General features: G+C 35.4%; 1 protein-coding gene across 1 annotated transcript; it reads right to left on the bottom strand.

Moving 5' to 3' along the window:
* Positions 1-2,320: 2,320 nt before the first annotated feature.
* LOC125812450 (uncharacterized) lies at positions 2,321-25,938 on the bottom strand. Its single transcript, XM_049491941.1, has 13 exons — positions 25,821-25,938; positions 25,629-25,741; positions 20,895-21,038; positions 11,682-11,812; positions 8,490-8,717; positions 7,778-7,956; positions 7,395-7,495; positions 6,709-6,870; positions 5,928-5,983; positions 5,763-5,820; positions 2,794-2,911; positions 2,597-2,707; positions 2,321-2,512 (listed from the first exon to the last, which is right to left on the bottom strand). The coding sequence occupies exons 1-13, from the start codon at positions 25,828-25,830 to the stop codon at positions 2,433-2,435; spliced, it is 1,491 nt and encodes a 496-aa protein (XP_049347898.1). The 5' UTR covers positions 25,831-25,938; the 3' UTR covers positions 2,321-2,432.
* Between the last annotated feature and the right edge of the window lie 1,231 nt (positions 25,939-27,169).

Below are 27,169 nucleotides of genomic sequence, written 5' to 3' on the forward strand. Positions count from 1 at the left end.
TGTATAAAGTGAAAGAGGCTAGGGAGAGACTGGCGAGTGAGAGAGGGAGAGTGGCAAGAGAGAATTTCAGGGAGAGAGGCGAATGACAACAGTTTGCTACGGGTTACAATCAAATCAAACTGTGGTTATAACATTTAATTTGAATTAATAATTTGCTATTATATACATTTTTTCCATAATAATTAGGGGTGTAAATGCTACGGTTCGATCAGTTATTTTTTTAAAATTATACCATTTCAAATTTTCGGGTATTTTATAATATATCACCAAATTTAGACTTTTTAAAACCATCTCAATCATATCGGTCTCTTTTCGGTATTGGTATGGTTCGGTTAATTTCGTTTTCTTTTTACTTTTAAAATATCACCTCAAATATACTATTATTAATATATTTCTTTCACAAATATGTTCTTGAAGAAACACGTTAATTCTTCACCAAAAAGACAAGAATGTAAAACCTTGTTGCCGTATTGTTTGATCTTAAATATTTAATAGGAGTGTTTGGATAGGTTTTGCTGTATTGTTTGATAGAGTATCTATTACAATATCTTTTAATTTTAAACTTAATTAAGTAAAAGGGAACTTTTGCATATAGCCACTCAAAAATAGCTTAATTATGCTCCATAACCATAGTTTGCTAATTACAATTTGTAGCTACATGTTATAGGGAGGAGAGTGGCATGCGAGATTGGGAGAGACAAAAGAGAGGTGAGCGAGAGAGGGCAAAATAGTGGGAGAGAGGTGAATTGTATATGTATATCGGTTAGATACTTGTATATATGTAACTTGTATACATATGTATTTGTATATCTGGCAACCAAGATTGAAAGAGGGAGGAGAGAGGTGAGCGATAATTTGCGTCTCGTTTGTATAATTTGCGGTTTTTTGCATAATTGAGTAATATAAAGTCTGAAATTATACAAATATGATAAAACTCAAAATAACGAATTGATACAAACATAAACATATGATCTTAAATAGTTATACAAATTATATTAAACAAATTACATTATATAATTTATATTATACAAAATCCGAAACTACACGTTTATACAAATTTTAAAAAGTTATACACAAAAAGATTGAATGTATATGGTGATAAAATTGAAAAATCAAAGGAAATCGTCGTCATATACAAGTACAAACCATCGTATACAAGCACAAATCAAACGAAGAATTGTTAGTTGTGAATTATACAAATGTGGTAAATTATACAAACATGGCTAATTAAACAAATTCGAAGTCAGGCCACGTAATTAATAGTTAATGTTAGTCGCGAGTGGTAATTATAGCAAACTATAGCTATGATGATTAATTAAGTAGTATAAGTTTGCTTAACTGCGTAATTTTCCCTTTAAAGGCTAATTAAAGAGCAAAGACCCAAAGTCGTCTAGTCACCAAAGGCCTTGGACCTAAGTTATATTTATATTTGAAAAATGTTATAAAATATATTTATATATTAAATTTAACATATTGTTAATATATAGAATATATTTACATACATGTAAGATTATTTGGTTTGGTTAATTTTTTTTCAATTTTTTCATAAATTAAAAAGACCATCCCAATTGTTCGGGACAGTTATCCACTTAAATAAAAGTCCACAATTTTATTGAAAAAATAGCATAATTCGATTCAGTTCAATCGATTTTTCATATTCTTTTGACACTCCTACTAATAATTTCAGGTTAGTACTACTTTTCACCGTGCCTTAATTTTGTAATTGTTGTCTTATTTTACTTTGTGCAATGAGATATTTGTAAATATTAAAAAAAAAAAAACAATTCTCACCATAAATTTTTTCAAAACTAGGATGGAAAATGGAGCAGAGCAGGATGGTTACGGATCAAACCCACATAAACCAGCAAAGAATTCAACCCACCCTACCTCACGTAACAACTAGAGTTTGATCAAGTAATCATTCGGAACGACTCATTGATGACACAACTTTAACACAAATTGAACTGAAGCCAAGAGATATAAAGAAAATATTTCTAACAGAAATTAAATATAGAAACTTCAATTGCATGATGCAAATCTCAATTTAGATTTATTGACATATATAATACCCATAGAAAGTGATCAAATACAAAAAAATATGACCTGGGTTTTCCAAATATTCATATCAACAGCTATTATTAGCCTAATAATTTAAAATATCAAAGAAAAAAGGTAGAAAAATTAGAGCTTTTACAAGAAAAAATAACACAACAGCACTAATTAATTGATTATTAACGGAGAAGCATTACATTAAAATAACGACGAAATATGACAGGGAAATAGCATAATAAATAAAAGAAGACAACCCGCCCTACACCCACATAACATCAAAACTGCACCGCCTCATTGCCATCCCTAATCAAAACCAGCTGACATTAATATGTGCAAAGTTCTGAATATTCCAAGTAAGAGACCACCAAGAAGACATTTCCTCAAGGCCAGTCCATGAAAAACAACCCTTCTTCAGATCCAAGCCATGCACCTTGGATTTGTTTTCCCATTCCTAGGAGACCTGTCAGAAATTGGACATTCTGTATCACAGGACAGAAAACATGTATTACTGGAGGGATATGGACCAAGCAAAGGCGGGTAATACCTTCAGTTTTTGGCCAGCGTACAACTGAGGGGATCGAATCCATGAATTTATCATCGAATAGCAGTTCACCAGATTTGATACTCCATAGCCGCAAATGATAGTCCTCTCCACCTAACAAGAGTGTCTTTTAGCAAGTGGTTCACATTTTTCTATTGTACTGAGAAACAAAATACAAGCGTCAATAAAGCCATAGTTACCTGACATGACCATTATCTCTGATGGGTCAACTCCAAGCTGTATCCGACTATGAGAATTTTTATTTCCCTCATATGATTGAATTGCACCCCTCATTAGACGACGATCATAAAGCTTTATCTAGAAATATGCCAATGTTACAAATAAACCAGATGTACAAGACAAGACTAATTAAGTGAATTATTTCTCATCAGCCAAATCCCTCAATTATATGCACTTTAATAGAGAGTGCATAACACACTCACCTACCATAATAAACCATTCAGCTTTTGATAACAAATTCAGGGGTCGTTTTGGCTTGTGGGATAAAGGATAACAAAAATACGAGAAATTTATCCCGCATTTGGTTGAACTTTTTATTCTAGAATTAGCAATCTCGGGATTATTTATACCACAATTATGGTATTATTTTTATACCACATTCAATATGTAATAACAATCCCAGGATTACTGACCACGAGATAGAATACCAAAATGATAAAGATGCCCTTCTTCAAAGCATTTCTCCCAAATTCCTTTAAAAAATCAAGGTTAAAATTCAAAATAAAAGTTTTTCCTAATTTATCTAAGAGTGAAACAAACTCATGTTTTATATTATATCCCGTATATCCCATTTTTAGTCCAATGAACAAAACATTTACCAATAAAAGTATATCCTCTAAAATAATTTGGTCATTATTTAATCCATGTATTATAATCCTGGTATAACTTGTTCAGCAACCAAAGGACCCCTTGCACAAGCAGGAATTAATTGTTCTTATCGGGGACTCCCTGCCCATCTCTTAGAGAAAAAAAGAAGCTCAAACTATGAAGAGAAAATGCAGATATTCGCAAACAAGAAGTCATCTCAAACTATGAAAATGTAAAGATAAACCAAGAAACCAAGTTTTAAGGCCAAAAATTCTAGAAACATAGATCAGCTTAGAAACTACAGTTACAATAAAATCAGTCCTCTTATTCCAAATTGAGAAACTAAAACCATTAGCATACTGTTGGACCTTAAATTCAATGGAAACTTTTTAGAAGGAAATGCAACAAAGAGAGACCTTGTAAAGAAAAACATAAAGAGTTGAATAATGACGCAAAGAAAATACTAGGTAATACCAGCACACCACGATCAATGGGCAGTAGTCTCTCACTGTCTCTGCTTCTTAAAGTTATGGAGAGCTAACAGAAGCTAAAGAATCATATATCATATCATATATCATATATCATTTATAAAAGAGCACCTTAGGCCCGCCTACGTGGCGCCACCAGAAACCAGAATTCCCTGTTAATTTATTTATTTCCAAAACTAGCCTTCCCCTTTCATGAAAAGTTATGACTTTTATGAAAAGTTGCGACTTTTGTGAAAAATTGCGACTTTAATGAAAAATTGCGACTTTTATGAAAAGTTGCGACTTTAATGAAGAGTTGCGACTTTTATGAAAAGTTGTGACTTTTATGAAAGGTTGTGACCTTTCCGAAGGGTTGCAACTTTTCCAAATAGTTGTAACCTTTCTGATAAGGTACAATAAACATTTGTTTACACTACCCTTTGTTGTCTATAAATAGAGGGATTTCCTCTCATTTTAAAACAACGAAAATTCTGAACCTCTTCTTCTTGTTCTTCACAATTAAACATTTGTGTACTTTGCTTCTGGCTCCTGTTGAGTGGCTCACTGACACCATTGCTTATGTTACAAATCCTGGTATGTATTTTTACAATCATTAATTTATGCTTATGTTATTAAGGATAAATGAAAAGATGTAATAATGTCATTTTCCTTTACATTATTAATGTTTGTTACTACGTAATCTTGTATGTAAGATAATAAGTATTATTTTATAAATTTCGTGATATTAAATTCCCATGCGAAACGCGGGTAATTTTACTAGTATATATATATATATATAAAAGAGAAACTTAGGCCCGCTTATGTGGCGCCACCACAAACCGGAATTCCCTTTTAATTTATTTATTTACAAAATTAGCCTTCCCTTTCAAGAAAAGTTGTGACTTTAATGAAAAGTTGTGCCTTTAATGAAGAGTTGTGACTTTTATGAAAAGTTGCGACTTTAATGAAGAATTGCAACTTTAATGAAAAATTATGACTTTTATGAAAAGTTATGACTTTTATGAAAAGTTATGACTTTTATGAAAAGTTATGACTTTTATGAAAGGTTGTGACCTTTTCGAAGGGTTGCAACTTTTCCAAATAGTTGTAACCTTTCTGATAAGTCACAATAAACATTTGTTCACACTATCCTTTGTTGCCTATAAATAGAGGGATTTCCTCTCATTTAAACACAACGAAAATTCTGAACCTCCTCCTCCTCTTCTTCTTCTTCTTCACAATTAAATATTTGTATACTTTGCTCATGTTGAGTGGCCCATTGACACTATTGCTTATGTTACAGATCCTGGTATGTATTTTACAATCATTAATTTATAAAAATATGCTTATGTTATTAAGGCTAAATAATAAGATGTAGTAATAATTTTCATTTTCCTTTACATTATTAATGTTTGTTACTACGTAATCTTGTATGTAAGATACTATAATGTTTTAGTTTTAATACCTGATAGGTTTTAAGTATTATTTTATAAATTTTTGATACTAAATTCTCGCGCGAAGCGTGGACAATTTTACTAGTAATGATAATAATCATAAGCTTCGTGGCATCTAAGGAAATGCGATAATTTGAGACTCAGGTGCCCACCACTACATTATGTATTTTTGAAATCTCAATAAAGCATGTTCCCAAAGAGGATTTTCCGCTGCCACAACTACATCATGTGCAAAGAGATGAACTGTCTCCAGCTATTACCCTAGAAAAAAGGATCAATTCTTCTGGAGCCCTTTTAACACAAACATTAAGGGAAGACTTGTGTGGGATTTCAAGCATCAAGATAATGCTCATCATCAAGGATTGCGAAAACAGCTGAGAAAACAAGTATATAGCCAAAGGAATCACATTAAATACTAACCGATCCGTCCATAGAGCTTGCCAGGAAACATTGATCATAAAGTCTCAAAGATGCCAAACTGCAATATCAGAAAAAGGGAGAAAAAGTCAAGAAAAGAATTTATTATTAAATTAAGCAAAAAAAATGAAAAGTCCTCATGTAATATTGCAAAGAAAGCTCACTAACCAACATACAGAAGAAGGCATAGATATTGTGTTGCAGTGATACATCTTCCCTTTGATCTGCATAGACAAAAGATATCCACCAATTTGTTTAAGTTCATCTAACAAATATGGAGCTCTCACAATATCTTCAATCACGAAAATCTAAGAGTAGAGCAGAAAATGCATAGCCTATGAGGCCATTCCTAAATGAAAACTGATTTTCATAACGAGAAGACAGCATTAGGGAGTCTTTCTGAAATTTCTAAACAATTTTCCCATTAAATAATTCCATTACTGCAACATTTGAGAAAACCAATCCAATGAATTAAACATGAGCAAATGATGTAAGCTCTTCTGTCACATTCATAGCCCCCAAGGTCCTACCTAAATGAAACTGATATTAATACCACGAAATAATTGGTATCTTATTGAACTAAAAAGGAAATTTTTCACGTTCAATACTTCCATTGTTGAAACATTTGGGACAACTACCAGTTTCTGTAAATTAAACATGTTCAAATGATTAAAACTCCTAATCAAGTGCTCCTAATGATGCCTTTAGTTTTTAGCTTGTCTCCCATTATAACAACATACTCAGCGTAAATGAATGTAATTTTATATTTGGTTGACATCCACTTAAAATGACTAACTTTGTTGTTTCTAAATGAATGTTAGATTGCCTGACGATAAAGGGGGATATAACTTTATGTTTCAGAATTGAATTCGAAAGTTCCCAACAATTGGGTCCTCTTCCAAAATGAACTTTCTAGAACACACACGCTCCTAACGAAAGCAGTTAATACCTGGAAGGAATCTCTAGCAGAGCTTTTAAACCTACTAGAAGACCCATTAGAATGGCACGGAATTCTATTCTGAGGAAGCCTACCAGAAAATTCTCCTGGTTTTTGACGGGTGTCAATGGATAAAATTGTTCCATTTCTTAGCCCACATAAAACAATATTTTCCTGCAATACAAAAAAAGGAATATTCTGAAAACACAATTTCAGAAACTTCACCTTCCAGGATGCATAAGAAATGTTACAGATGATTCCAGAGGATGCTTATCATTTCCAATGTCACAAAAATTCATCAAGTGAGCACCTTGTTGCAGATGAAAGACATGTTTGAAGAAGGCAAGAAGCTAGGCATATACTACATTCACGTCCATGTGTATCACAAAAGCAAGAAGATTAAAAAAATCCAACAGTTCAGTTTTCAATAATACATAAATGAATATGATAATGTGCATATATTTGGATTGATTAATTATGTAACTCTAGAAACAAAAGTTAATCAGCATGACCAATTTGGATTACTAGTTCACTAACAGACGACGGTATTTGTCATCTTCATGGTTTATAAAATCTTGTAAACCAATTGTCAATATGAAGAGTTGCAAGATTATAAATTCTCTTGAACAACTAATTGCAATTTACACAATGCAATAATAAGTAATTAAAGCACAAAGGATGGAGTATGAGAAATTTACTGAATTATCAAATTGTATGGAGAAAATGTCGCTTTTAGACCGACAAACCCAGGATTTCACTCCTGTTTCTATGTCCAACATTGCAGCTCCTCTATTGGTACCTATATAACATTAAGCAGGATATAAGAAATTAGCAATGAAGAAAAGTATTTTTCTTCCTGGAACTTCAATAAAACATGCAAGACAAATAAATTAAATAGACACAACCCACAATTAAAGTTTGACAACATGGATCACAAAAGAGCAGAGTTTACTTCAAATGAGAGTAAAACATGGAAATGTCAGCATGGGAATAGCATTTCAAAGGCCAATCAATCTCAAAGTTGGAATTCTAGAGTAGCAAAGGGACTTTAGTAACTGCAAACATGGAGGAAAGAACTTGCCTACTACTGCTTGTTTCTGATCATGACTACAATCTGCCGTCCAAACTGTACACTCAAATGAAGCAATCTCAGAAATTCTTGTTCTATCAGTTGGTATACTTGAATTAAGATCTAGTGGTTCACTGAGGTTCAGAATGTTGACTGTTCCACCAGATGATTCAGCTCCCAGAGTAGTTATCCTGAGCTCTAGCGTTAAGTCTCACAAGTGCAATACAGACATATTTTTGTTACCTTTCTAAAAAAAAAAAACAGAAGAAAAGGAAAGGAAAAAAAATGTGACAAGAATGTACGACTTCAATCATGTTACTTTAGAGTGGAGTGGAAAGACTAACTTTTGAAGAGCAGTGAGCCAAAACCAAATTTAACAGTAACTTCTTACAAATTTGAAGATCTACAAGAATAAAAAGTTGGTCAATTTAACTACTTTAGTACTCCAATCTACAAGAAGCAACAGAAAGTATTACACCAGCAAACACTAAAGTAGTTTTATTAAATTTCAAACAGGCAAGTAAAATTTTATATACCCGACAAATCGAAAGCTTAGAGCCTTGGATTGAAAACAAATGTGTCATATGAGTCACCAAAGAAAAAATCAGACCAGCCAACTTACTTTATTATAATTGAAGAGGACAATATAACAATGAGGAACTCAGGAACAAAACATATTTTATGAGGCAATAAGCTGTTGATTGCTAAACCCTTAAAAGGATACAGAATATGCTTTAAAGAAGCATCACTGACGGGTGCAGGGTGCTTTTGGGACATCTTTATACAAGATATATTCGATGGCATATGTACAAAAGCTCCTCGAGGTCTCCAGACATGTCCTGGTGAGTCATAATACCCTTCTCCGTATCTGTCTTTGAGAGGCCAAACACGATCTGGCAAGCATTTTACCCCTTGATTAAATTCTTGTCCAACCTTTCCAACTTCAAATATACTGCGAACGCACTAGACTTCAAAACAATGTATTGGAAAATATGTTCCATACCATTATGAATTTTCAACAAGAATAATCCATCAAACAAGTATGGATCACAAAATTTTTAACTAATAAAGACGGTCCATGCTGCTTAAAGAAATTGTAACCACAAACATGAATGTACATATCTGATTGTAAAACACTTGGCATGAACATTAAGGGTTTGTTTGGAAAGCTCCCTCATAATTGGATTTGATGTAATTACTAGGGAAGTAATTATACAGTCTAGTAGTAATTACAAAGATTTCTTTGTTTGTCATAATATAATTACTAACATGATGTGTGGTTGCAGAAGTGTAATTTCACAGTTAAATCTTTATCAAAATAACTAATCCTTAATGTTTGACAAATATGTGTCTATATAAGAAAGATTATTAAATTTTATCTATCACTAGGTAAAGATGTATATTGTTTTTTGAAAATATTAAATAACTATAGATTTGTAACTAATATTGTAAAAAATAGTTGATATATAGTTTTTAAATAAATAATATTGTAATTGAATTAATAAATAAAACTTCTAACTAAGCACACACAAAATAATAAATATTCCACACTGCAAAGTCACAACACAAATCTAGGGTCTATTCCACAGTTTGAGCAAGTACTGTATGCTGATGATACAGTAGTTTTCTGTGAAGTAAAACAGGCGCAAATTTGTTGCTTGAGGGTGATTCTGGTTATATTTGAAGCTTGCTCAGGCCTTAAAGTCAACTGGAGGAAGAGTAGCATGTTCCCAATCAAGGAAGTTGTGCAGATTGAATCCCTGGCAAGCATTCTTAAGTGCAAGGTGAAAAAGTATGCCATTGGGATCCAAACATAAAGCAATTGAGATCTGGGATGGCATAATAGAAAAGTCTGAGAAAGAATTGGCATTATCTCAATACTTACCTCTGGGAGGAAGAGTAACTTGATCAATTTAGTGTTGGATTCTATGCTAACTTATGTCATTGTTCCCAATTCCTAGAAAGGTGATAAAGGCATTGGATGTCTTGAGGAGGAACTTTCAGTGGCAAGGAAACAAAATTGAGAAGGGGTTCAATCTGGTTAAATGGGTGGCAGTCCAACAGAGTAGGAAGAATGGGGATTGAGAGTCAGAAACCTTAAGTTACAGAACAAGTGTTTGCTATCCAAATGGCTATGGAGATATGTTTATGAAATCAGGCCCTATGGAAAGAGGTAGTTCATCATAAATATGGGCAAGAAGACCATTGGTGCACAAATGAATTGATCTCTACATATGGAGTTGGGGTGTGGAGAACTATTAGAAATTACTGGACAGAGCTAAAACATAACACTAAGATTCTTGTGGGGAGGGAAGATAAGACAGTTCTGGACAGACAAATGGTGTAATCAAGGCGATTCTAAAGAACCTATTCCCTGGACTCTTTTCCATGAGCTCTAACCCTGATTAAAGAATAGAGGAGATGTGGACCACACATGGGTGGAACCTAGTCTCCAGAAGACTTCTTAATGACTGGGAAATTGGTGAGGTGGTGAAGCTCGGGTGCCCTGGGATTAATTTGGATCCAAATAGACTGACTTGGGCTCATCAAAAGGATGGGAAGTTCTCTGTTAACAAGCTATACAAATGGTGGGGAGGGGAGAGAGCAAGCAGGTGCAGGCCTTTAGGCCCTTGGGGAGCAGTCTGGAAGAATGTGGCTCCAACCAAGCTGAAATGTTTCACATGGTTGGGTAGCCAGAAGAGCTTGTTTGACTCATGAGGCAATGCAAAATAGGGGCATCAATTTTGCATCAAGGTGTCTCTTGTGTAAAGAAGACCATGAGACCAACAAGCATTTATTTCTACACTGTAAAGTGACAGCACAGGGTTGGGCCCTTTTCACCCCAGCATATCCAACATCAGCTGGACCATGCCAGAAAAAAACAGCAGATCTACAAATCTGCTGGATTAGAAGGGGAGCCAGCAAAAGTCAGAAGAGATGGTGGAGCTCAGTTCCAGCATGCATTTGGTGGACCATATGGAAAGAAAGAAATCAGAGAATTTTTGAAGGGGAAGAATGTACTATAGAAAAGATTATGTAAAAAGTAATTACTTCCTTAGGCTTTTGGTGTAAAGAACAGGATATAGATGAAGAGATCCAACTAATGGATTTCATAGGAGCATTGCAAGTATCTCCAACTTTTTTTTACTTTCCGTGTAACAACTTTTTGGAGGTGGTTAGCATATCCCTTAATGCCAAGGAATACAAAATGTTACCAGTTTCAAAAAAAAAAAAACAAATATCATGCCATTCGCTTGGACCCTAACTTCGGTGGTCAGAAAAAGTCAAAGCTGATTGGGTGAGGTCGGAAGAGGCCTGCAACCCTAATGGAAAAAAATTCTTCAAAAAAAGGTCACTCGCCGGCGCATGAAGCTGACGCATTACCGGAGCTGTGACTGTTGGCAGAGCCTACAGCAGTCTTTGTCAGATCTGTTTTATGGGGTTTGGTCGCCGAAGGTAGGGAAAGCCTGTGGTGGTATTAGTTATCCACAATACTGATAAAGGGCTCAGAAAGCTACTGTAACAGTGAGGGAGAAAACTCGACATCTTTTTGAGGAAAAGGAACTTTAGTGCAGCGAATGAAGAAACCTCACCCCAAAAGGCAGCAATGGCTCTGATACTCACGCAGATTTTAGAATAAGAACAACTTCTTGTATTTATGGTGTCTTTACATCCCATTAGAAAGGCTATTTGTACAATGAATCCTATAACTAATTAAGACAATCAATTACAATAAGGAATACTCTATTCCTATAATTACACTAGGAAAATTAAAGTCTTAATTAACACAATCAACACATAGTGTTATTCATTATAAAACAACTACAAATTATTGCACCCATACTCATAAAATATACTGTTACAACCAACTCCAGTTGAGTTATTCTTTTAGCTTCAATTATAACAGAAAGCATACCACAACGAGCCATTCATGCCACCTGTCAACAGAATATCAGTCTGGACCAGGCCCTCTGGCGTGTTTTGATCAACAGTCAAGTGCTCCAAAGCACTGTTAACAATTCTTTGTGTGCCATCATACTTCCAAATCTGAATGCATACAGTACATATATATTCAGATAGAGTACATGTGAGAAATATAGGAAAAGAATATTATTGAATTGTTGTTGTTTACATTATTACATTGAGACCCTATTTATAGACCCTAGAATACAATCCTTTACCAAGTAGGATACTATTTAGTATTCCTATTTCTATTTCTATTCCTATTCCTGTTCTAATAGGATTGTATAAACTTATTCTTATTCTAATAGGATTGTATAAACCTATTCCTATTCTAACACTCCCCCTCAAGCTAGTGCATACAATTCATGTACCTAGCTTGTTACAAATGTAATTAACACGAGGACCGATGAGGGACTTGGTGAGATATCTGCAAGTTGATCACTCGACTTCACAAATTTGACAATCAATCTCAATGGGCTTGGTCTTCTCATGAAATACTGAATTTGATGCATAATGCCGATAAAACAGAGAGTGATAAAATTACAGTGTTGAACTTTCCAAACCAAGCTTGCAAAAACTATTTCAGACCATAGAGTGACTTACGTAATCAACATACAAGGCTACTAAACTCCCCCTGAGCAACAAATTAGGTGGTTGCTCCATATAGACTTCTTCACAATGCAACAGTCGCCGGAAGTGCTCAAAATCTAGTATAAAGTGTATGGATCATGTTGGAATCAATAGACGTGTCAATATTTAACAAGAAAGTCACCGAAAAATTGGCCGGAACATGCTCATATGCCGGAGTATTGATTTGATGGATAAAAGTGGTCACAATCTAAGAAATAAAATTATATGGGTAGGGTCGGAATGATGTCACGACCCAACTAGAAAATAGAAATTATATAGGATAGTTCGAATTGATGGAACGACCCCATTGAAAAAGAGAAATAATATGGGTAGGGTCGGAATGATGGCACGACCCTACTGAAAAAGAAAAATAATATGGGTAGGATTGGAATGATGGCACAACCCTACGCAAATCTGATTTGAGGAGTCACCGGAAAGACGAATGGGAATACGCAAATCAAATCTGAGTAGTTACTGAAAAGACACACGGTGCTATGCAACTCAGATATGAGAAAGTAGTTCGGAAAAAAAACTCACGGTACTACGCAAATTAAATATGAAAAGTAGTCCGGAGAGATGCACGGTGCTACGCAAATAAGATATGCAAAAAAAAGGTAGTCACCAGAAGAATGGCATGGTGCTACACAAATTAAATATGAAAAAGTAGTCACCGAAATGATGGCACGGTGCTACACAAATTAAATATGAAAAAGTAGTCACCGGAATGATGGCACGGTGCTACACAAATTAAATATGAAAAAGTAGTCACCGAAATAATGGCACGGTGCTACACAAATTAAATATAAGAAAGTAGTCACTGGAATGATGGCACAGTGCTACACAAATTAGATATGAGAAAATAGTCACCAGAAAGATACATGGTGACCCAACTTTTGCTAACATAATCATTGGCCGGACGGGCGGCATATATGAGTAATAGCCGCCCGCCGACAGTGGAAGCTCTTTGATTGTTTACCAAGATCGTAGAGGCTCTGATACCATGTGAGAAATATAGGAAAAGAATATTATTGAATTGTTATTGTTTACATTATTACATTGAGACCCTATTTATAGACCCTAGAATACAATCCTTTACCAAGTAGGATACTATTTAGTATTCCTATTTCTATTTCTATTCCTATTCCTGTTCTAATAGGATTGTATAAACTTATTCTTATTCTAATAGGATTGTATAAACCTATTCCTATTCTAACACTATAGCGCATTAATAACAAAAGACAAGGACGACGAAGAGTTGGTAAAGCTTAAGGATACAATATATTTCCCTTATTTATCAAGGAGGAGGTAAACGCCACACAAGCCCCACCTTTGGTGACAGTTAGTCATAATAGAATGGACACAGATCCTACACATTAAAACTAAACCAATGAAAGAATTAATTTCATCCTAGAGATGGAAATTCTGCTGGTAAACTTACTCTCATCTAACCCTCTATCCAACACCAATCCCAAACAATCAGATATTGTGAAAGAAAGAAAGATTAAGATAGAACTGGGAAAAGCGAAATGATTAAATAACAATAAAAATAACAAGATTCATATTCATGGGATGAAGACACCCTCTATCCAACACCAATCCCAAACAATCGGATATTGTGAAAGAAAGAAAGATTAAGCTAGAACTGGGAAAAGCGAAATGATTATATAACAATAAATATAACAAGATTCATATTCATGGGATGAAGACATATACTAGAGGAAAAGGACAAAAGGTAATTAGAATCGTTGAAATGTTGTGAAGGTGACAAAGCCCCAGGTCCAATGGCTTCAGATAAGTTCAACTTTCTTTCCAAATGTTGGGGGTAAAGCAGGACATACTCAATACTGTGAATCACTATCATCAATTTAAAATTTTCCAAAAAGAGCTTCACGCATCTTATACAGTACTGAGATATAAAATAATAATAACTCCCTCCGTTCCCTCCGTTTCAATTTGTTTGTCAGCTTTCTTGTTTAGAGCATTTCAAAAAGAATGCTTGTTTCCTTTTTTGGCAATTCTTTAGTTCTTACTTTCCACTTGGCATGTTTAAGACCACAAGATTAAAAGACATTTTGGTACATTCTACATATCTTTAGTTTAAGACCACAAGATTCAAAAGCCTTCTTTGCTTTCTTAAACTCCGTGTCAAGTCAAAACCAAACAAACAAATTGAAATGGAGGGAGTAATACTAATGATAATCAATGTAAGAAACTAACGGGTTTCAGACCAACGCATATACAAAATTATAGCAAAATTACTTGGAGAGGCTAAAGTGTTGCATTATTAAACTCGTTTTGACGCTTAGATGGTGTTTGTCATTGCAAGGCAGATTACAGATACCATCTTAGTTTCCAATAAACGCCGGGACAAGAGGTGAGGCAAGATAAGGTGTCTCTCCTTGGTAAATAGGATGCTAACTGCTAAGAAGGTCTTCGACAATGTAAATTAGAGTTCCCTTTTGTATATGATGGAAGTCATGGGTTTTGGGGAAAAGTGGATTAACGGGATGAAGTATGTATCTTCATTGTCCTGAGGGTTCCTTTCCAACTAATGAGGAATTCTGTCTTTCTCATTCTCTTGCTGGATTGAAACCACCGGCTCCGTCGAACTCTTCAACCGTAAAACACCACCCCCTTCACTTCCTCGTTGATCCACCACCGTAACACCAGCCCTTAGACACCTCTATTTTCCATTGAATGACCTTGAACCACAATTTTTGCCGACGAGCAGAGCTAGAGAACTCAGCGTTTGGAGTCATCCCTAGCTAAATTATTTTTTCACAGCTTTCTTGATCATCAATTCTCGGTCGTGCATTTGACAGTGATCTAATTCCAAGATTCCCATTTTAATAAACCCAGCCTTTAGTTAATTTTTAACCTGTTCTTTAAAGAATTTTTTAATCTAACAGAACAATATTGAAATGGTTTTTTGTTGGCAAGAAAATTCAACCTATTTGGGTCATGGTTTTTTGTTGACAAGAAAATTCAACCTATTTGGGTCATGTTTGTACCAGCTGTGAGCAATTTGACTTCATGGATTCGGCTAATTTGATCAGAGCACCATTTTCTTTGTTTTGTTCTCCTTGTTTGCTGCGTTTATTTCAAGTTTCAGGGGTAACAGTGTTCAGCTAACACAGTTCCGGCGGACATAAGAGAGGAATGTGAGGCAGAGGGGAGGCGCGTGCACCACTGGAAATTGATTGACATCTCAGGTTCTATCATCCAATTCCTAATTCTTGCGCGATTCAGCCTTTGTTTCTAGTCCTTGTGAATATTTGTTTTCTAATTTCTTGCTCGATTCTACCTCTGTTTTATAGTTCCTGTGCATATTGCTTTCTAGATTTTTGTTCAATTCTGCCTCTGTTTCCAGTTCTTGTTCACAACTGTTTTTAGTCTTGTCAGATTCTGTAACTGTGTGCTATTTAGTTTTTCATTCTTTTATTTTGACTGGGTTTTCATAGTGTAAGCCTAGTAAAATCTGCATTATAGCAGTTTATAGTTTATTGTGGCTTTGGTGAATGATGGTAGAGTAAGGTCATGTCGGTGGGCTGGGGCTGAGGGTGAGGGTCAAGGGTCACAAGGGAGTCACTAGGCTGAGAATTAGGTCTTCGAACATAAGGATTTGAGGGGGAAGTCTACAGAGTTACTAAAGATTCTCAAGAAGAGGAACATCAACATAGCTTGTGCCCAAGAGACCAAATGGCTAGAGATGTGAGCCTCACAGAACATGAATGGCTTAGGCATTTAGTAGATAGGGAACTCGGGGAGCTAGTGGTAGAAGTCATGTGGGTGAACGACAAGATGATGACGATTAAACTAGTCACCGGAGAATTTACCTTGAATGTAAATAGTTCATACGCACCACAAGTGGGCTTGAACGATATGGTTAAAAAGTGATTTTGGGAAGATTTGGACGAAGTTGTGAGGGGTATTCAGCATATCTAGAAGCTATACACTGGGGGAGACTTCAATGGTCACATCAGGACAACTTCAAGGAGGTAGTTGTACTATTGTAGTTCTTGTTTTGATATCCATCACTATTTATTATTGTTTTCAATACTCTATCCTAGTATGTTGTTTATTGTGTTCTGATTATTGCACTATTTTTGTTGTTGTTGCTCCATTCTGGTAGACTTTGCACCGTTTCCTTATGACTTGCTATATTTTCTTCTTTGTATTTGGAATTGCTGCATCTGAGCCGAGTGTCTTTCGAAAACAGCCTCTCTACCTCCACGAGGTAGTGTTAAGGTCTGCGTACATTCTACCCTCCCTAGACCCCACTTGTGAGATTTCAATGGGTATGTTGTTGAGTCCGGAGCCTAAAGGGCAACAAAATTTTTCGAAAATTCCAGAAGGGAAACAAAATGTTTTATCAAACCAAAAGGGCAACAAATTTAGACGTTGTTCAATTCCGTTTAAATCAGGGTTTCCGCCGCAAGGCGTGGATACCCATGCGACTTGTAAGGCTCAGCTGCCATGAGCCTTACAAGGTGCATGGGTGACTGCGTTTTGCAGCTTTTTAAAAAAATAAAAATGAAAAAAATTGGTGGTTTTGTGAATTGAGTTGCTAGGTATGTTGATGACTTACTAATTGAATTATTTTTAATATTGTGCCAAGAGTACAAGAACCATCCAAGTCTGCCAAAGAGAAAAAAGTTCATTAACTCCACTTCTTTATTCAATTATTTTTAGGTCCCATAAATTAATTTTCGTCGTGTAACTTGTGACACCACTTGTTAGGTAGGTAATCAAATAAATTCAAGTTATGTTTCTTTAGGGTAAAAAAAAGTTCTTTATTTCTTTGCCTATCCACTTATTTATGTATCACGATTGTATCATGCTTACACAGTAATATTAGGACTTCACGTTTGTTTTTACTTCATCCAGGAAATTACTGACGATTTGGCTAATACTTTTCCCGTTTCAATTTATTTGACTTGAAGTAAATAAATTTTTAACTTTTTGGGTTCATTTGACAAAATTCTATTGCCATTTGGAGATGTTTAGGTCGGCACATCCATCATTAAAATACCGATACGTGCTTAGAGAACCTACAAGATGGCTGGCCGAGATGTGATGGCTTGGGTTCGAGTTTTGGATATGAAAAAATTCTTAATAGAGAGCATTTTCTTTCAAATAGAACCTTATGCAGTGTAAATCTAAATTAGTCGAGCTTCAATTTACTCTATGAATTACAATAATTAACACTTAGTTCAAAATTCAAATTTATTTCAAACAAACTCAAATTTAAACTATAAATTCCAAATAACATTAAGCTTACTAATTTGACAAAATAACAATACATTTGACAAACTCATTCTAACACCTTTAAGCCTTTCTGAAAAATCTTTAGTTATGTATTTTTTTTTAAAAAAAATTCTTTCAATGCCTAGTTCCTTCTCAGTGTTTCCAAAGGCGCGCTTTAAGCGCGCTTAAGCCCTAAAGCGAGGCTCAAAACGTGTTGAGCGCTTCGCCTCGCTTTATGTGCGCTTCAGTGTCGTCATCAAAGTTCTAAGACAAACTTTTCCTTGTCAATGAGTCTCTTATGAAGAAGTGACACTAAACAATTGATATTTAACTTTATCATATTTTTTTTTCAATTTCTTTGGTCATATATTTGTCATTCATGGTTATAATTATTAGTCTTGGACTAAACAAACACATTTTATGTTTTTCTCCCTTTGCGCCTTTTTTCATTAAAGCCCACGCTTTATTTGCGCTTAAAGCCCCCACGGACCTTAGAGCTTTTTTGCGCTTTTCGCTTTTAATAACACTGTTCCTTCTTATAATGAACTAAGACACATCACTGTTATTTCTTTATTTTTATTTATAATAAAATCCCTTTTGTAGTGTGTGATAAAAATAACTACAATTTCGACCATTAAACTGTTTCTCCTAAAATACTTGTCATATTATTTTTTGTGAAAATAAATTAATTAATTAGTGGATTCAAAAGTGTGTTGTTTAAGTTTGATCAATGAAGAATTCGTCAAAGTCAACAAAGCATTACATATATACAAATCTGATCCAAACCCCATCTCCAAAACATCATTATGCACAATTTTCACCATTTCAAAATCCAATAAACTGCCACACGAATTAATAATCGTAGGAAATGCACAATTATCAGGCTTAAAAGTCTAATGCTTTAGACCATAACCCATTATGGGTCATGGCTCTAATGATAGTATTCCATAAGTAAACATTCTGGGTAGGCGAATTTATGCGGAAAATAGATAATGAAGAAACAGGGTCTTTGAACTGGGAGTACTTCGAAATGAGTTTTCCACAGAAGAATGTTGATTGATGTTGGCCTGAAACTACTATGAGAGAATGAACTTTGTAGAGATCAGTTAGAAGATAATGCTCTTAAGATTAAAGAATGGAAGTCTAGCAACTCAATTCACAAAACCAAAATTATTATTTTTTTAAAAAAAAAGCTGCAAAACTCGGACACCCATGCGCCTTGTAAGGCACATGGCGGCTGAGCCTTACAAGGCCAAAAGCTATTGCGCCTTACAATTCACATGGGTATCCGTGCCTTGTGGCGGGAACTCTGATTTAAACGGAATTGAACGGCGTCTAAATTTGTTGCCCTTTTGGTTTGATAAAAAGTTTTGTTGCCCTTTTGGCTCCGGACTCGTATGTTGTTGTTGTTATTGTTCTCTTCTCCATTGTTTTCAGTAGGGAGTAGGGATTCCTCACTGTTGTACTTGCTTTACATACTTGATTTTTGAGATGCTTTACTTGAGATGAGAATCTATCAAAAACGACCTCTCACCTTCTCAAGGCAGGGTGAGTCGGTAAGGTTACGTACATACCACCCTCCCTAGACCCCACTTGTGGGATTACACTGGGTATGTTGTTGCTTGTTGTTGGGGTTGAGATAGCACAATTTCTTATCTCTTTTCCTTTATATTTTGATTTGAGGGACTGATTCTGAAGGTAGCATTGGAGAAGATATAGAGGCCTTTATAGTGGGAATAACTAAGAGACTTAAGCATTCAGCCAATATCTCACATCATACAAAAGATACTCTAATTTTCTGTGAGCTGATGAAGACAAGTCAAATTTATTAGCTTGTCCTACTTGTCTTTGAAGCTGTCTCTAAACTATGATCTGGCATAGAGAATGATGTACGGAACATACTTTGGCAATGCTTTGATTTCTTTCCTTGGGGACAAACACAAAGCTACGACCACTTGGAATGGGATTCTGGAGAAGTTTGAAAAGAAACTGTCAACCTGGAAAAGATGGATTTGTCACCATGAGGGTAGACAAACGCTAAACAGTGTATTCGACAGTATCTCAACTTACATTATGTATGTATTTCCTATTCCTGAAGTAGTAAAGAAATTGGATAAAATCAGAGGAGATTCTTATGGGAAGGAAATAGGCAAGAATTTCCATGTAGTAAAATGAGAAAGGTGATAAAAGGGAAGAAAAGGGACCTAGGGATCAAATCTAAAGATAACAAAAAATAGTTTCCTTCAGAAATGGCTATGGAGTTGCAATCTAGATCAAGACAAAGTATGGAATGACCAAACCAAACATGATATTCTCAATCCGTGGTGCACCCAATGTTGCTTGTACTACATGTGATATTGGTTTATGGAAGCACACAAGAAGCCAATGGGAGGATTCTTAATCAGAACCATTTTGAAATAAGCAATAGATGAGGCATATTTCCGTAAGAAGAATTCCCTGACAGCCTTGCAACTACTACTGATGCCAGAGGGAGATGAATCTTAGAAGGAATTGCCATGACTGGGTAATTGACATGTGCCTCTTTGGTCAAGAAGCTAGATCTGACAAAATTGTCTTCACAAACTGATTCTCTGAGATGGGTTGCAGATAGTAATGGAACCTTTACTGTAACGACTTGCTAAACTTCTCCGAAACAAAAGACTTCCCCTAATATGATTTCGCCTTGGAGTCTTGGAGATAAGCAAAGCACCCCTGAAGGTAGACTATTTAAGCTGGACATCAGTTCACTGTGCTCAGCTTACAATCCAATCTTCAGAGGAGGGGGATGGTCTTATGAAGCAGCTGTATATCTGTTCTAACGATATCAAGAACAGAAATTACTTATTTTTACACTGTTCAATTGCTTCATAGTTATGGAACACATCAAAAATATCTTTAATACCATGTATGCGATGCCAAAATCTCTCAAGTTGCTTATCGGAGTTGGTCCATCCAAAAGCTTGACAAGTGATATCGAAAGGTTTGGAGTACAATTCCAGCAAGCATTTCATTGGTGGCATCAAAGGAATGAAACACTAGGAGTCATTTGGTTGTTGGTTAGAGAAGAGCTATTCATGTATTAAAACTTGCGCAACTTTATACATTGTTTGGTAGCAAAAGTGAGAAAACATAATACCTACCTAGAATCTAGTATAAATTGAACAATGTTTGGGTAATTTTTTTCTCTTTCACCATAAAGCTCAACTAGGTGCTATTTCCAGATTTATATACAATGTCAAGGACACGAAAAATGAAGTCAACACAAAGATTAAAGGTGCACGGAGCATACCTGAGGGTATGATGCTTGTTTCTTCAGGAATTCCATTTGAAAATTTAGTTTCCCTTTTCTGGATGCAATGACTTTACCGCACAACTCTCTAACATGGAGTAACTTATTGCTCCTTGACTTCATGCATTTCCCTTTGTCTCTCTCCTACAGTGTAAGAAGGATTCAGTTAAATTAGCACCCTAATTGAAGGCAAAGAAAGAAAAATGCAGTCTGGTTCACCAACTGTAAAACAATATTTTCCAAGATAAATGTGAATATCAAGCTTTGGAAACCTGGTGAAAATGCCTCTATAATCAAATACACATGAAGCGACAGAGGGAATGCAATAATAGTTCCTTCATTATGACCAAGTAAAAAGATGCAAGTGGCCACAATGTCTCTCTGCACGCAATAATAATTGGTTACACGCATATGACCCTCTCCAGGGCGAGGGCACCAGAATATACAAGCTTAGTGCACTAGCCCAAACTCTTATGCTTGAAATTCACATGGAAAATACCATTTGATAACAATTCGACACAGAGGAATTAAAGTGTTTTTCTCCTTTCCGCTGTTCACAGAAATGGTCCATGACTAGGACTGTGTACATTATATAACACTACCAATAGCATGACACTTATAATGAAAACTTTCATCTACTGCACACCAGAGCTTCTTCGACTCCCTATATCCATCAATACAAGTGACCTCAACCTAACTGATGTGTGCTCTCCGTTAAATTCTATCAAAGACTTTGCTAATAAATCAAGATTAATCACATATTTAAGAGCTTTCTTCCATCTTCTCTCCTCTCTGATACACTTAGCGCTTATCAATTAAAGCATCCCCTTGTTGATACATGCATCCTGATTGCTAGGATAGTTATAAACCGTCTGCTTCTTAGATCTTGTTTGCTTATGGTGATGATATCTTATTTATTCTCTTCCATTTTCATACAAAATATCTTGGACAGTTCATGTTTTTTCTTTTCAAATGAAAATTTTTGCATCTGCTTTTCTCCTTTTACATTGTCAAAAAGAAATTGTCAGGTAAATGTATTATTAACAAAAAGAGGGGGAGAAACCTGGTATATAAGAAGTATACCAAAAGGAGAGAATCTACACCTAAATCATGGTTCTCAACAACATAGACCAGATCCCTATTTAAAAAGGCGCCTCATGGGTACACCAAAATGAGACTAAAGAAAATAAACTATTTTGCAGTTCAACAGTGTCTTGAGCGACCCCTTCAAAAGCTCTCCTATTTCTCTCATTCCAAATGACCCACATAAAGGTTCTCATAGAAAATGGCTCATCTGATTTCGACATTGCAAGCCACACATAGTTTTTGAAGACAAGAAAGATAGCATTGTTAACCTCACATGGTTTTTGGTACAACATGGTCATGGAAAATGTGTTGAGAGTTGGATTCCATTATTGCCTTTCTCAGTTCTTTATACAGACAGTGAAGTTCATGTTTGGATGTACTTTTCACTAGCAATACATTTATGCTAGTTTACATCAATAATACTCCTTTATCACCTATAAATTTTTTATTTTTTTTTAACTTTACCTTTATCAAAAAAAGAATCTCATTTTGACCCAATTTATAAAATGTGGCATGTTGAAGACCATACAATCTAAGGGTACTTTTTGAATGTTAATGTGAATGTTACTATATTTAGATTATGTGTCAAATGTCTTCTTTTCTTTCTTAATCCATGTTTTTAGTTAAATATTGTCGTATAAAATGAAATGGACATCAAATCAACATCTTGAACTCCAAATTTAATCAAATACCATCACGTAAAATAGAATAGAGGCACTAGTAGAAGTAACAACTAGCCATGCTTCAAAAAATTTCCTCAACATAGTTCATTTTTTAGAAGCAACCTGACAAATCTTCATTCCAGTGTATTAAACTTTTACAATGATCAACGCAAGAAAGACAAAATTAAAGGGATTCTAGCCATTTTTGCTCTTTCTAAATTTCCAAAGATAGCTTTCTTCTCCTAAAACAAATTAAAAACAGAGGTAAAACTAAAACAAGTGGTATATCTAGTTTACAAGCGAACAACAACAAAAACTATGGCTCAACCTCAAGCAAGTTGTGCCAACTATATGAATCCTCACTAATCATATTTCTCAGAATCAACCGAAATTACAAGAAAAAGGTAGTACTTGGATAAATTCGCAACATAATGCAACTGAACTCAAAGAATGCTTGCCCTAGCAAATTTGCATTCTACCAATAATAGAATATGTTCAAATGGTTGCCTTGCCCGACAGTTTGCTATTACATCACTATTATTGCTGTTAGAATAGAAATAAGTATTTCCTACTTAGAATAGGAATAGGAATAGGAATAAGAATAGGAATCCTAGTTAGAAAAGGATTCCAATGTAGTGTCTATAAATAGGGTCTCTATGTAACAATTTAGATGCACAATTCAATAATATTTTCCCCATATATTTCTCACATGATATCAGAGTATCGGTGAGAACAAACAAGTCACCGTTTGTCAATTTCCGGTGGCTGTTGGGTCTGATTTGTGTCAATTTTATTTTCTATTTTTTTTTCTTTCTGTGGGTGTTGTGGGAAAATCAACACCACCACGAGGCTCGGAAAGCTCCCGCGACCAAACCCCAGCCAGAATCACCGGAAAATATCAACCCACGCGCTTTCACGCGCCGATCGAAGGTTGTAGTTTCCTGCGAGATCTGGCTGAGGGCTGTTCCGATCAAATTTTTCGAGAATTTTTTCTTCTGTTTGGGTCGTCCAGTATTTCCGATCAGAACTCACTCAGTTTTCTCCAGATCTGATCACCGGAATTAAGGTTCCGGTGATTTTCAGGCAGTTTCCGGCAAAATCAGACCACTGTAGGGCAGTTTCCGGCAAAATCAGAATTTTCAGGCCACCTGTGGGCAGATTCCGGCAGCTTCCAAAATTTTCAGACCACTGTAGCAGTTTCCGGCGAGTTTCTTACTCTTTTCAAGACAAATTTCGAAAAAATGTCTTTCGGGTGTGATGTTTTTGGCTCCAAGAATACGGGGATTGGAAGTAGCCTTATAATTACTTCAGAACCATTAATGGGAAGTTCAAACTATTTAGCTTGGGCTTCTTCAGTTGAGTTGTGGTGTAAGGGTCAAGGTGTTCAAAATCACTTAACAAACAATGCTTGCGTGGTAGATGAAAAGACAAAGTCTAATGACAAAGGTGCAAAAGCCAAAGCACAATGGGAGAAAGTGGATGCCCAATTATGTAGTCTCCTTTGGCGCTCTATTGATTCTAAGTTGATGCCCTTGTTTCGCCCATTCCAGACATGTTATTTAGTTTGGGAAAAGGCACGTGCTTTATACACTAATGACATATCTCGATTCTATGATGTGATATCTCGGATGACCAACTTAAAGAAACAAGAATCCGATGTCTACTTACTTGGGACAAGTACAGGCAGTCATGGAGGAATTTGAAACGTTGATGCCTACAAATACAAACATGGAAAAGCAACAAGAGCAAAGGCAGACATTGTTTCTAGTTCTTACACTTGCTGAACTTCCCAAATCAAGCTCGAGCAGACTATTTCAGACCATAGAGTAACCTACGCAATCGACATACAAGGCTACTAGAAATTCGGCAGTTTGGCATGACTCGTAGTGGAGCTGATCATTCTGTGTTTTATCGGCATTCTGCACCAAGTCGATGTATCTATTTGGTTGTTTACGTTGATGATATTGTTATCACCGATAATGATCAAGACGGTATCACCGATTTGAAGCAACATCTCTTTAAGCATTTCCAGACTAAAAACCTTGGCAGATTGAAGTATTTTCTAGGTATTGAGGTTGCTCAGTCAATAGGTCTACATCTCCAGTTGTAGTGCCACCACTACTAACTTATCATCGGCGTCCACGTCCAGCCCTAGTCCCAGATGATTCATGTCATGTGTCGGACCCTGCTCCTACTGCGGACTTGCCTCCTCCTAGCCAACCGTTTGCACTTCAAAAGGTATACGATCCACTCAAAATACTAACCCACATTATACCTTCTTAAGTTATCATCGTCTATCATCACCCCATTATGCCTTTGTGTCGTCTTTGTCCTCTATTTCCATTCCTAAGACTACAGGTGAAGCACTTTCTCATTCTGGATGGAGGCAGGCTATGGTTGATGAGATGTATGCTTTGCATAGGAGTGGTACTTGGGAGCTTGTCTCCCTTCCTGCAGGTAAATCTACTGTTGGTTGTCGTTGGGTTTATGCAGTCAAAATTGATCCAGACGGTCAGGTTGATCGACTTAAGGCTCGCCTTACATAAATTTAGGATTTAACCAACTTAAACTCTTAGGGGTCGTTTGGTAGTTGGCTACAGTTATGCAGATATTAGTAATACATGAATTAGTCACGAGGAAATTTATGTATTATTTTACACAGAAATTAGTTGTGCAGAGATTAGTTGTTCATGAATTTGTTATTCCATCTTCATAACTTATACATAACTTATACATGTATTAATTATGCAGGTTTCTAAATTGCAAAGGAAATACCATATTAATTTTATACATAGTCATAATCAACTACCAAATACCATAGTAATTTTACACATACTCATAATCAACTACCAAATACCGTATTAATTTTATATACAGTTATAATCAACTACCAAACATGGTATTACTTATACAGGATCGAAGACATGTATAATATTTCTTATAATCAACTCCCAAACAACCTCTTACAAAAATAGGTGATAATTACCTTAGTAGAGACTATAGGTGAAGGCGATTTTCGTTTCTTAGAAGAACCAGGAATCGGACCCTTAATAGGGAAATATCTGTTCTTCTCAGCATCATAGAAAAATCCAGGAAGCTCTGAAAACACACACAATCTTAACTTTTCTCAAAAATTAATTAGTAATGATGAAAACGGGATTGAGGTGAAGAAATAAACCTTTGGGCATCTCTTATACTTTGCAACAAAAGAAACCGATCCACAGAGTAATGAGTTCAGCTCTGCAACTTTTGCCGCCAGAGGAGAAAGAGAAGAGCTTGAATGAGTAAGGCGGGTCGGGCTGGGAATAGGGTCATTAGCACCAATGGCCCAATTGGGATTTTTGCCTCTTAAATTTGCAATCTTTAACAGGTAAATCACATAAATATGTTATATTAAAAAATATTTATCATCTATGACAATATAATTTTGCTAACTAAGGGTGTATTTGGTATGAAGAAAAACATTTTATATTTTTCAAATCAATTCATTTTTCTTAAATTTAAGGAAAATGACTTACCTTTAAAACTTAAGGAAAATATTTTCCAAAACTCTCTTCCAACTTTAAATTACAATTTATTTTTTTTGAAAAAATTAATTTATTTTGTCCCTGCCCTCAAACCATCCTCAAAAATAAAATAAAATTTAAAGCTTGTTTTTAGAAAACGTTTTAACTTCAATTATTTTACCCCACCCTCACCCCTACTCCCAGCCCCCTACCACCACCACCCCCCAAATATTAAAAGTTGTTTCTAAAAGATATTTCTAATTTCATTTTTTATTTTTTTACGCCCCCCCCCCCCATCAGCCCCCACCCCTTTCAAAAAAATAATTTAAGTTTGTTTTTTAAAATTATTTTCTACTTCAAATTTTTATTTTTTCACCCCTACCCTCGACCCCCTCCCGCCAGCCCCCCCCCCCAACCCCCACCCCCAAAAAAATTAATTTGTTTTTAAAAAATATTTTCAACTTCAAAAATTTATTTTTTTCACCCCGATCCTCAACCCCCCACCCCCACCCCTACCCCGGCCAGCCTCCTACACCCCCCTCCTAAAAGAAAAATTTGAGTTTGTTTTAGAAAATATTTTTAACTTTAAAATTTCATTTTTCACCCCTACTCTCGACCCAACCCACCCACCCCCAAAAAAAAATTTAAGTTTGTTTTAAAAAAATATATTTAACTTCAAAATTTCATTTTTTCACCCCTACCTTCGACCTCCCCTAACCAGCCCCCCCCCCACCCCCCTCCCCCTAAAAAAAAATTTAAGTTTGTTTTTTAAAAAATATTTTCAACTTTAATTTTTTAGTTTTTCACCTCCCCCCGCCCCGCCGGCCCCCCACCTTCCAAAAAAAAATTAAGTTTGTTTTTAAAAAATATTTTCAATTTCAAAAATTATTTTCTACTCTAGTAAAAATAAAGATATTTCTCAAAAACATTTTTCATTCATAAATCAAACACTAAAAATTAATATTTTCTACTCACTAACCAAACATGAGAAAATAAATAAAAAATCTACTTGTTTTTCAGG

Source organism: Solanum verrucosum, unplaced genomic scaffold, assembly GCF_900185275.1.
Source record: "Solanum verrucosum unplaced genomic scaffold, falcon-dt-bn FXZP01000159.1, whole genome shotgun sequence".
Taxonomy (NCBI): Eukaryota; Viridiplantae; Streptophyta; class Magnoliopsida; order Solanales; family Solanaceae; genus Solanum; species Solanum verrucosum.